General features: G+C 41.3%; 1 protein-coding gene across 6 annotated transcripts in view; it reads left to right on the forward strand.

Annotated features, from left to right (window-relative positions):
• The window catches only part of SGCD (sarcoglycan delta), a 297420-nt gene that overhangs the window by 215624 nt on the left and 69050 nt on the right, over positions 1-12746 (forward strand). For all 6 annotated transcript variants that reach the window (XM_015875788.2, XM_015875793.2, XM_015875787.2 and 3 more), the window contains one exon: positions 10132-10233. In XM_015875788.2, the coding sequence (XP_015731274.1) occupies positions 10132-10233 (102 nt within the window). The remainder of the gene's footprint in view (positions 1-10131; positions 10234-12746) is intronic.

Here is a 12746-nt window from a genome sequence, read left to right on the forward strand (position 1 = left end):
CCCTGACGGTCCCATTGAAGAAATATTTTCCTGGGCAGTGTTTTACCCATGTGCATAAGGACTTCACAGTGCATCCGACAGCTGACAAAGAATAATGTATTCAAAAGCACTTCACTAGTAATCTATCTCAATTCCTTGTTTATTACCTTTGGAACTTTCTAGCAGTTTTGTCAATAAGATATTGCTTCTGGCAATATTCTGTTAATATCTCAAATTTATCATAAGGTACTAAATTTCCAGCAGTCACCAAAATGTCCCATTGAGCTATTTAAGCTCCCTGAAACCACATTCTTATCTGTAGCCCAGGAAATATATATCTTGCCCTATGTCCATGAGTATTTTCAGATTAAATTCCCTGAAGTGGCCAAATATGCCAAAACAGCAGAGCGAAGTCTTGTTTAGGATTGAGGTGGATGGAGACAGGAGGAGGTGGATACGGTGCAGAGCTCCCAGCCTTCTGTCTCTGGAGGTGTTCAAGAACTGTGGAGGTATGATATTCAGGGACGTGGGTCAGTGGGCAGTATTGGTGATAGGTGGACAGGTGGACTGGATGATCTAAGAGGCCTTTTCCAGCCTTGGAGATTCTGTGCTTCTGTGATTCCTCGCTGCTGAAATCTCATAGCTTGGGGCAGCACGGGTTCTGGATGCTGTATGCTTTGTGTTCTCTTAAGGGACAGAAATTTCTTCTAGTGCACTTTAGACCCCTAACCAAATATGCTTAGCAATCATGAGTCATTATCCCACTGCGGTTCCTCTTTTGGAAAGAGAACTCTTATCCTGGCAACAACAAACACCACTTACCAAAGTGGCCAAAAAACTGTAAGAAAAGCCTGAGTTTCTCCCCAAACCCTGCCTGGGGTGCTTGGAGAGCCACAGGGTGCCTCTGGCTGCCTCAGAGCCCAGCTCTGCAACTTGTTTATTTATTTTCTTAGAAAGATTCCCCATGGAGCAGAACCAGATGCCAAAGGCCTCTGCCAAACCTCACTGATGCTCACTGGAGAATACATTGCTTTTATATTTACAGTATGCCATGCTGCTTACTCTTGCTCATTTTGTCATGCTGGAGGAAGCAGGCGTTGGTGTCACTGCAAAAATATGCCCATCAGATCCCCTCCAAAATGCATATGACCCAGCAGAGGGCCAGAAGAGGTTCATGAGAGAGGAAATCCAGGTCTGAGGCAGTATTTCTTATGAAAATAATAATAATCATTATTTGGATGATTTTGATGCTGGTATAAATAATAATAATAATTCTATTATTAGCTGCAGTAAAGTTGCATATAGCAGATAAATAAATAAGAAAGCAGACTGAGTCACCCAATTTGTTCGTGATGGCATCGTGTTAGAAAGGAGAAGAAGGAGGGGGATAAACACAAACGAACCCAAATAAGGAGTATTTCTGTAATGAAGTGACACACGGAGCTGTCTAAAGCAAAAGCCCACTAGGAAGAAAAAATCACTTTCCTGTGACTTTAAAACTCTCTGTGTTGGAAAAGGGGACCATGTCTGTCTTTGTTGTAGTTTGCAATCAGAGTGGGTGGTAGTTGTATATTTTTGCATGTCATTCCTGGCTATTTGGAGCACATGATACCACACTTCTGACTTGGAAGAGAATCTCTTGGCATCAGCAGAAGTCCCCTATGACTCAGTAAGCCCCACTTGATAAATAAGATTAATAATATGAAATTTTAAAAAGCCCACACATGGGCTCAGCTTATAAAGAAGAAAGACTTATTTTTTTTTTTTTTGCCTCAACAAACAGCAGGAGGACAGTCTCAATGTTTTTTGGTGGCTTCACAGCTCAGCAAGTACAAACAGCCATAATGATAATTCTGGTCAATTATGTGAGGAAGACTCATCCTGCAGGGCAGGGTGCTGCTGGACTGGAGTTCCTGACAGCACATTGCTTATTCCTGTGCTCTGTAAACTGTTTTAATTCTTCTGAAGGCTTTCTGGATGCTCACTAAAATGTTTTGAAGAAAGTGATGGCATGAAGTGCAGTGTGTCTTCTGGAAAGGAGACAGCAGTGCAAACCGAAGGGGAAAAAAGGGTGTATCTGAAGGTAGTGATTGAAAGTTGCTAAATTAACACGTTGTTTCTTAGGAGTAGGGTGTATGAGGCATTTTGGCTGCAGGACTGACATAGGAATACGCTGGAGAGTTACTTTGGGAGGCTCCTCCTTTAGCACAGCTTTTTTGTATGATGGTTGGGTGATCCCCAATGTTGTGCCTCAGTTTCCCCTAAGACAATGCACATGTGAGCATGCACAGGTGTGTATGCCACACGCAGATGTGTACACCATATATTAGGTGTGTTAGCAGCTCTATGTCCAGTTATGATGCTAAATATACTGGAGCTGGGAGTTTTGGGAGGAGTTAAGTGATGACGAGTCATCCTCTGTACACCATTAATGAAGATGAGAGACCTTAACCATACCCATGTGTTTCCCTCTATGAATAGTTATTGGCTGCCATTTGTCCAAAAAGCAGTAGAAGTAATATACTTATTTCTTCTGCCTCTCTGGGTGAAGAGCTTTCATTTCTTTCATTTCTTTGCTGTCCCCAGAGCCTTCCCACTAACAACGTCATATACACACTGTAGATAAGACTGGAAGACAGTTTAAATTATTTCTCAGTATATTCTGATAGTGAGAAAGCTAAATCATATATTTTTTGTGACAAATACAACTTAAAAAATTCTGTTCTGGTTCCTTAGTTTTGAAGGCAGCTTCTTAACGAGAGGACTATCGATTCTTAACACAGTGAATTTTATTTTAAAGCAAATTTCTTTTTACCTATCTGTACAAAGAAATTGAATTTATCCTATACTCTGTCTCTCACTGAAAATCCAAGACTTGATTAAAAAACAATAATCACTGGGACAATCCCTGAAGTGACTCTACGTCAGTAGGGTTGGGAACACGTTTTGGAAGTATATTTTATGTCGTATCTGTTTATTGTTTTGCTTGGCAGCCTATTTATTTTCTGGTTTAATCCTATTGCACTGTGCTTTAAGTCCACCCCAGCTATCCAAAGGCATCTAGAAAATACGCCCCTTCGGGGAGCTCTGAGCAGCTGGCATGGAGCAATCACAGGGAGCGATCTGGGCACTAGGAGGACTGAATTGCCATTTTCTTTCCCTAAAATGCAGAAGTAGCCTGGGGCAATTATGTTCCAAGTGCAGGGTCATCATTAAATGCCTAATGTTAACCAAATCCACGCTCAGACATGATTAATTGGGCGTACTGAAAATATTCCTTTCCATCCATGCTGTTTTCTCCTGGCTTTTGGAAGCAGAAGAAACAATAGTTATGGAGAGTAAATGAAGCAACAGAAAATATGGATTCACATTATGATTATCCTACGTCTGGATGTTGCCATAGCAGCAAGTACATCGTGCAGGTACAGTGGTTGTTGAGAAGGTCAGTGCAGGAGGCACCTCCTCCAGGTGTCCTCACAGCCTGTAAATCTGTCTGCTGAGATGGAGCTGTCAAATGTGCTAATAGATGGGAATGCAGGACCAGCCCCAGCTCTGCTCTGCCTCTTTCTGTATTTTGGGAAGCTGGGTGTTGGTGTGGGCCTTGGGCAGTGGTTTGGATCCACAGCGTGCTTGTGTGAGCTTTATTTCCTTGAGCGGATCTGATATTGTGCTCTAATTAGTGCCCCTGAGTTGTTCTGGCACATTCACATCGGACAAAAATGACCCAATAATTGGCCTCATTTTCAAGGGCTCACCTCCAGAAACTCTCTGAGAGCTGCTACTTTCTTTTTCACACTCAGACCTTAATCTGCCAGCTTCAGTGCTGGTCAGTGGGAGCTGCTGAACACCGGATTAGTCAGACAACGTACTCCCCAGTGTAAGTAGAAACCTCAAGAGAGATTCACTCAAATAAAGAAAGGAGGGGGAAAATACCCTCCTTCTCCCTGGAAGCTTCTTCCAACAGTATAAAGACAAATGTGTTCAATTGACTCTTGTTACAATTTGAAGGAGTGATACTACAGAGGATATTTTGTCCAAGATCTTAATAGTTTAGAAAAAGAAGTGTTGATTTTTTTCCTTCATTTGGTGATTGACAGATTATTGTAATTCAGGAGTATTAGACCATAATGTATAAAGCCTGCTTCTGCAACCCCTCCAGCTCTGCAGTGAATTTATGTGCAGATTTTATTATTAAATCTCTGCATTATGAGAAGAGCTCTTGTTCCTGTGAGAAGAGAATTCTTTTATTCCACTTCTCAGTGAGCACAAGTTTCCACAGGATGGGACTGTTCCCTTCTAATTAGCATAATTATGGTAATGAGCTAGACTGAAAAAGACAGAGAATTCAAAGAACACATTTGGAATATATGTTGACTTCAAGATGTGACACATTGGTATTTGTTGGAGCAAAAAATGCTCAAGAGAACGTGGTTCATTTTAGAATGGTTCGGTGCCAAGGTGTTCCATGGCTGGTAGCTGTGAAGGGCCAATGTGAACTCTTCCCTGCTGTGCCAGTGGAAAGGGAAATTATTATCCCAGAGAGGAATTTTGCAAGTGAGGGTCGTGTCCCAACATTGGGATTCACAGTCATCTTCCCAAAAGATCTGCTAATCCTTTTCAGTGCAAAAGTGTTCTCTTAAATTGAGTGGTTTACTTCATAGAAGTCCTGCTTGGCTTTTTTTTTTTGTGTGTGTATGTGTGTGTGTGCCACACATCATCATATTTTGAGTAAACTCACTTGGAGTTCCCTTTGAAAAGAAATACTTCCTGCCCAAAGCAGTTCCAGCAATATGCAGTAAATCCTGAGCTAAGCTTTCTTCAAGCACTGGCTGAATGATTTGTTTAGAAATGGTTCCAGCACAAGTCTGGAATTGTTTAAGGGGTTGGAATTTAGTCCCTTTGGCCAGCTGTAACTCGTTCTTTCTGCTGCTTAAGACTTTTCTCCTAACCTCCACTGAAATCAATGCATTTATTTGTTTGTTTGTTTAAATGAAAACTGCAGCAGCTCTTGAAGAAATCTTCACAATAAATAGCACTGGCTTTGGTGAGCGCTTGGTCAGTATGGAAGGAACCGATAGAGGAGAAAGGTGCTGTGGGACTATGCACATGGCAGGTGTCCTTCATGACACTGTGATTGTGTAGTGGGGTTGTGTCCCCTGAGCACTCCTGCTCACATTTGCTAGCTACTGAGTTGTGCTGTGTTTTCCTCTGTATAATATTAAGGACAAGCTGGTTATTGTGACACTGAGCTACATGGATAGATGGATGCCCTCCTTGTTAATTTCATGTTACTCTGTCACGTACTCCCCTTCAGAGTAAGCTGGAGGTTTCTTCTGCCTCTTAGTCTGTAGTCATACAGAGCAACTAACAAAACTAAGAGTTTCCACTTGGAAAAAAGGGCTCTGAGCTTTGTGTAGACCTGGTTTGGGTTGAAATATATTACTGTAATGGTCTGCAGGCAGTTTTTATCTCTGTACGTGGCATCCTGGCTTGTATCAGCCATACAGCAGGAACAGGCAATTGTCCCCCTGCACTTAGCTCTGGTGAGGCTGCATCTTAAGTGCTGTTCAGTTTTGAAAGACAAGAGAGACATGAGGCCCTGGTCAACAGAGATGTAAGGGGTCTGGAGCACAGTTCTTACAGGGAGCAGTTAAAGGAAATGGGATTGTTTAGTCTGGAGAAGAAAAGGCTCAGGAGAGGTCTCAAAGCAGAGCTTCATGACAAAGCTGTCACACTCCTCATTTTGGAGGTTTAAGTTGTTCAGGACCATGCTGTGTAACCAGCCCTAACTTTCCAGAACTGAGCCCACTGGTGGGTTTTTAGGCTTTCTTGGCTGCTGCAGGAAAATGACTGTGCTGATGCTCAGCTAGAGAGCAGTCTCTTTACAAAAATGACTAATTAAGTGAAGAAAATGAGAAGGAATGAGACCAGATCCGATTAGAGCCAGTAGGTGTTTGAGGCTGTGAAGAACTGACAGCAAAGTGCATCTCTGCAGACCTTCCTTAAGTCTGTGAAAACTGAAAAAATTAATGTCAGTGTAGAGGTGGGAGAGCACAGAAATCTTTCGAGGAAGGTGAGGTAAAACAGGTCACCTGCATTTGCTGTTTTTTTTTCCCTCCTAACTTCGGATGTATTGAGCTGTGTAATAACTTGCACATATCTGGAAGCAATGCAGAGTGCAGCAATCAATAATACAAGCAACAATAATCAGGTGTTTCAGCCATCTGACATGAGCAGGCTCCAAAGATAATTCTCTCCCACAGGATGTTACCATACATAACTATGGTTTATTCCCAGTAAAAGAAGCAGATCCATCCCTGCCATGCAGAGACAAACCCTGCTGTAGAAAACTAGTTCTGGATGGAGATACAGTAAAACTGCATTTTCTCCAAGCAGCTCACTGCACTGACACACACTGGGCTGGTGGTGGCCAGCACACAGCTGGTGCTCATAGTGTTTGCCATCACTGGCATCCCCAGAAAATCCTTAGGAAAAGAGCAATAGAAGAGTAAACAGCACATTTCCTTTCTATATTCAGAAATACCCGAGGAAGTGCAGAGCAGTGTGAGGCTTGAATATATGGTTTGTAAAGAACGGAGCATCACGGCACAAAGGCTGCAGCGAGCGTGTGCTGTGGGTTAGCTGTGACATGAGCCCAGCCTCACGTAATAGAGCTACCATGGGTGGCAGACACTTGTGGAATCCCCCACAGCAGCCCAAGTTGGTACAGTTAATGCAATTTGCAGGTATTCTCCGCAGTAATTACGTATCTCTGGTCAGGTTGGCTGCTTTTTCTTATTCTGCCAACTGAACTTCCCTGCTACCAACTGTACAGTTAAAAACAAAGTAGAAAGTAACCCACAGCTGTTAAAAAGGAAAACAAAACAAAAAAGCCTGGCTTTGCCTGTGTATATGGCCCCAGGGCTGACCTCAAGGTAAAAGAGCCTCAGCCCTCAGGTAGCAGCAATGCTGGGTATCCATTGTAATTGGTTGTTAAACCGAGCTGCCTCTCAAGCTAATAAAAAAGAAAGTCCTCCATCATTCAAGAATACCAAAATGACATTTATGTTATTTGGGATTTTACCATTGCTGTCCCATTTTAACACGGAGCAGTCGGTGACAGCACATAAATTTTTATGCGTGCCCATTACAAGGCATTGTATAAAAAGAGAGGTGGCTGAGGCAATAAAAGTAATGTGGAAGTTATCTCCCTGCTCTACCAAAAACTGAATAATTCAAAGCAGGAGGTAATGGAAAGTTCCTGACTCTTTGCCTGCTGGTTTCCAGCAGTGAGCCTGGAAGTTCGCACAAAGCTGGTTTGTTGCCTGCACACTGAAGTCATTCAATCCCTGTTGAGGAGTCCACTAATAAAGAGGGGAGAAACAGAGATTGTTGGACATCAGCGTGCCAAATAATCGATACCACACAGTCACAAGGATCATAGTGGCAGATAAGGATACATACCAATCATCACACTGTGTTTAATAAAAAAATCATGGTCTCTGTCACTCCGGCCAGCTTCCTGCTACATTTTATAGGTCAAGGTCCATGAAATTTCATAGCACTGGTGCTATATATATATTCACTGTAGCAGAGTATGACATTTAGTTTCTATTAAACCATATACTGTAGGGAGGAGGAAGATGCTTTACCCAAAGCAACACATGAAGGGTGGTCTTTCACGCAATGATTTCTTTGGAATATGTCTGTATTTTGGTACCTTTGTATCATGCTGCAAGCTGCAGGATATTTTCTATTAGGATGTAATAAGGGAATACTATTTTATAATGATTATAGTTAGAAATTAGGAATATCTGCTCACTTTAGGCTCAGTTACAATCTTTGTGTGGTGTGGTTTTTTTTTGACTGCTGATCCAGAATGTCACTACAAAAAGCTGTCATTTCCAATCAGCACAGGCATGAACAGTAGAGGGGTAGCGATAGTCAGCGTCAGTGCTAAGCATCGTGTCCTGACCCCAAAGAACATGGAGGGAAGGAGGTAACGTCTGTTGAGTGGGGTCAGAATGACAGTGTCAGAGGCTGAGAAGATTAACATGGGGAAGTGTTTTCTTTACTCTGACCCCATGGTTTTCTATTTTTAAGAGCGTACACGTGCCTGTACAATATGAATCAAATGTGTTCTTCAAGTACTGCTTGTTGAACGTTGTCCCGTAGACCTGATGTGTCTTTTTGGATGTATAAGACCAGCTAGCTGTGAGTTATGTGGTCCATATATGTGTTTTTTAAATACATAACAATCCCACGGGGGAGTACTTGGAAACAGAAGGTGAAGGGAAGAAAGCAAGAGAAACACTCAAGAGGAAAGTGGAATACTGGATTTCTGTTATAATTGAGCATGTAGTTGTGATCCTCTGAACTTGGTGGTTTACCACAGCTTCAGTGGTGACAAGTGCCATCAATACAAGTTACTGGTGTAGTATTGCTTTACAACAGCTCAGCAGTGAGGCCTGGGAATAGTCAGGATTGGTACCTGCAGAGATGGTCATTCCTGCAGCTAGCTGTGACATATGCCTACCCATGTGACACTGGAGAACATCCTGCAGTGTGAAAGCCTTCAGGGCTTGTAATCTCACTGAAATGTCTTCTTGGGGAAAGACTTTTTAGAATTTTTTTAGCAGAGCAAAGCACGTGAGGGTCTGCAGATAGCAGTAATAATTCCTGCTCACTCAAATCGCAAAGCATACCACTATCAAAATTTAATCTTGGCTCTTTGGCGCATAATCATATTTCACTCATTTTCTTCGTACTTTTGCTTGAGATAAATGAACCCCCTTCTGTGCCATCACCAACCCAGAATTCATAAGCCAGTATTTTACAGCTGGGGCAGGAAATCTAGCAACTGGCACTTTATGACCCATCTCTCACTCCCCCGCCCTTCAGCAGTCAGTAACATTTTCAGCATATGTCTCTATTTAAAGTTTGCTTACACCTTTCATATCAAAATGATGTGACTGCAGTCAGTCAGTCAGCCAGCACTCCTAAACCTTTGTTCACAAGTCATCACATTGTAAGGAAAGTGATCATTTCTTGGCAGGGAACACAATGGGACTGATACTTGTTGGAGCAAGGGAACGCCTGGTAAGTGACCAGCATCCCTGCTGAGTCGTGCTGTGTCTTTGAGTGGTGGATGTTCCGTGCTTATCAGTGTCCAAGAGACATTTGAATAATGTCCTTAATAATATGCTTTAATTTTGCTTAGTTCTGAAGTGGTCAGGCAGTTGGACTTGATCTTTGCAGGCCCCACCTAAACTACTCTTCCTATTCTTCCTCTTCCTCTCTACTCCTCTCCATCTTCTCTTGCCCCTCCACTTCCCTCTCTTCCTTGCATTTGAAGTGCTTTTGATTATACATCTATCTTCTGCAGTTGCCCACAAACATCATGTTTCTTAAACACACAACTTTCTATACAACTGGAGCCTAAATGAATGTGAATCGCGCATCTTATTAAAAGATGTGATTTTCTCTCACAGACTAAAAGTGAAACATTTTTAGTTGGGCCCCATTCTACTCTGAGCCAGTATATCCATATACCCATCTTACTAAATAAAAACTGTATGAAAAATTCATACAAAATTTTGACATATATATATTTTTTGCTATTATGGTTTGTCAGATGTTTCATTACATCTTGGGCACATATAACTAAGCAATTTCGAAAGAAAATGAACTATTTGTAGTCATCTGCTGTACTCCTACATAGCCAAAACTTGTTTGGTCAGTTCAGTGAAATAATCACATATAAATCTATATGGAGTTCAGTAAAATTAATCACATGTTCTTTATATGGATTTGCCATAAATGAGAAGGTAGACACAGCTTGAATACTGCAGTGAATAGTTTCCTATTAACACAGAGCATCGCTGCATCTCTTTGAGTGGAGATGACTGGCTTAAAAGAGCATCTTCCGTCTGTGTAAGTGATTTACTGGGGGGCACTGCAAGTTGCTCTCAATGGATTTATTTTTTTCTTCACAGAAACAGGGCTAAAAGAATAACACGAATAACTGCATTCTCTGGTGCCTCCCAGTGTTTTCCATGTTCTCCTCAATAGGAAACAGAAATGAGTTATTGGCAACCTGATGGATTTAGTAATTGTAACTAATGGTGCTGTTTTGTTTTGTATTTGTTCTAGGATGGAATGGGGAACCTGAGAATCACAGATAAGGGACTGAAGCTGGAAGGAGATTCAGAATTCTTGAAACCTCTCTACGCCAAAGAAATCCGGTCGAGACCAGTAAGTTGTTGGGAAAGAAATAATCACGTTTCTGCAGTCTGAAGACTAAGAAACCTTGAAGTGGCAGAGTGGTATCATTACTGGATAAATTACTTTGGCCATTCTATACAAACGTAATTTGGGGAGAGAGACGGGGTGTCTCTTGGGTACTTTGTCAAGATACAACATCCTCTGGGCGACTGCAAGTTTGGTACCTGTGGATTTAGTTGATGTAAGACACAGTTGAAATCCTCCATGGACCTCTGAGATTTCACGTGGTCTTTGTGTCTCCCATCAGGATAAATCATAAGCAGCCCTCAACTGGAAGATGTAATGTTTCTGAGGTATAGGAATAGCAGGCAGTCATGAATTCCAGCTCACATTTAACTAGTTGCACTTTCTCTGCAGAAAGGAGTGAGGTGATGTCTTAGGAGAAGGGTCTGATCTGTTAGCTAGTGCAGTAAACCCATACTGTGTGCTCAGTCCTATTTCACGTTGTGCTTTAAAATTATGCGCGCTTAAAATTCAGCGCTGCTCGGTGAGACTGCTTGACAAAAGTGGCAAGGATCTTAACAACTGAAAATGAGGAAGAATCCAAGTGTGATTGAAATAGCGTTTTCATGGTAACATTTCACTGTCTGTCAATGCCTTTTCTTGTTTTTAATGCAATCCTGTTTGTCCTGAGTGGCTGTAAAATAACTGAAAAGATTACATATCCATTCCAGAATCCTTCTAAGAAAATGTCACCTAGCTTGTTTCCTGATCTGAAGTGTTGAGTCAGATAACAGTCTCCCATTCTGATAACAATGGCAGATAGCTAATTAAATAAAGTTAACAGCCTTTTATCTCAGCCTTTCAGTGGTCTTGTAGAAATTGGGATTTGTAGCATAATCAACGTAACATCCAATACAATATCCGATTTAATTATTGAAGGTTGTAACCTCTGTAAGATGGCTAGGAATTGATTTCAACAAGTGTAATCATTTAGGAAGAAAAGTTAATGAGAAAACGTTCATATCTATAAATGTTTTCATTCCTGAATTAAAAGAGAACCATAAAACCTTATATGTCATACATTTCATAGTATAATGTGTGGAAAAGGTGCAGCAGTGAGTCAGATAAATAGACTGAAGAATTGCTACATGCATTTCTTTTCCTTCAGTTAGACTGCTGAAAATAGTATTTGGTTACTGAGAGAACTAAGAACCCTTTCTTGCTACAGGGAGTTTACTGTTTAAATGTACCGTTATACTGATTTACATTTTAATAAGGTGGGGGGACAGAAGGTGTCTCCTCCTTGAGATAATGAAACGAGTTTCCTCACCGCTGACAGCTTAATGAATGCAAGAAATAGAAAACATAAGGTAAGACCTCTGTGTGTGCTCCTTGCTTTATCCAGCCTCCAGGATTAGTCTTCTTTTTGCAGTTGCACAGGAAAGCCAGGAAGAGCTGATCTACAGCCAAGCAAGTCAGAGCCTCTCTGCTCACTTCAGTCGATGAATCCTGGAGGCTGTTTTAACTATTTAGTTGCATAAACCACATCTATAGATTCTCCGACTTCTTAGTGGAGTTAAAATGGAGAAGTCTGTGCTGAATTTCAGGTTGCTCATAGTAATGCTAGAATAATTAATGAACTGCAGACAACAGGAACAATTCTGTTGATTTCAGTCAACTTAGGCTTTCTTGCTTTGTGTGAACCTGGCTTCTTGTAAGCAAATCAAAGGGCTGCATTCAAAGAATGACTCTTACAGATTATTTAAAAGCATTATTGATTACCTGAAGCAATATTTGTTTAAAGCGTATTAGTATGAGCCAGTATTGTGTTGGAAGGAAGCATTAAAGCAGCTCTTGAGCTTGATGAATGCTGCTAAAATAAGAGCCAAACTCAGCATTGATACAGATGAATATCCATACTAATTCCATAGTAATCTTCCCTGGGTTTTTGGAGATGTGTATTGTGGCTTTAAACGTGCACAGTGTAAGAGACAAATCACAGTGAAGAAATAAGCTGACATGCAGTGTTTTCTGTGTGCTTAAACAACCTAAGAGTTATGTGCAGTAATAGATTATGATTTTATTTAAAGCTCAAAAGATTTTCAGCACTGCTTATTTTGAAAAGATTATCAGAAAAAAAATATGCCAGCTTTGGTATTGTTCTGTGCAGAAGATGGAGGGGCCCCAGGAGCACCATGGTGCTGCATGGAAATGCAGGGGAGGAATCGTGCTTTGTGACTGATAGCTGGTATGAGCCTGAATTTGTCACTGGTGCCTCTTCTGCATCTCTGAGTCCCAAGGACGCTTTCCTAAGAGCTGTGCCTTCAGGCTTAAAGATAGTTTTAGATTTCCACTTCAAATGGATTTCTTTTTCAAATTTATTTAGCAAGAAGGTAAGACTGAAGTTTAGGCAGAAGGAAAAGTCCTGAAGTGTTTTCCCAAAAGACTGTGGCTATTTGGGAACCTCTTATTTCTGTGATTTGTGCAGTAGATATTGTCCTCCTTGATTGCTTTTTGGGGTAGCTGGTTGCTTTTAGCTG

This window comes from Coturnix japonica, chromosome 13 (genome assembly GCF_001577835.2).
Source record: "Coturnix japonica isolate 7356 chromosome 13, Coturnix japonica 2.1, whole genome shotgun sequence".
Lineage (NCBI taxonomy): Eukaryota > Metazoa > Chordata > Aves > Galliformes > Phasianidae > Coturnix > Coturnix japonica.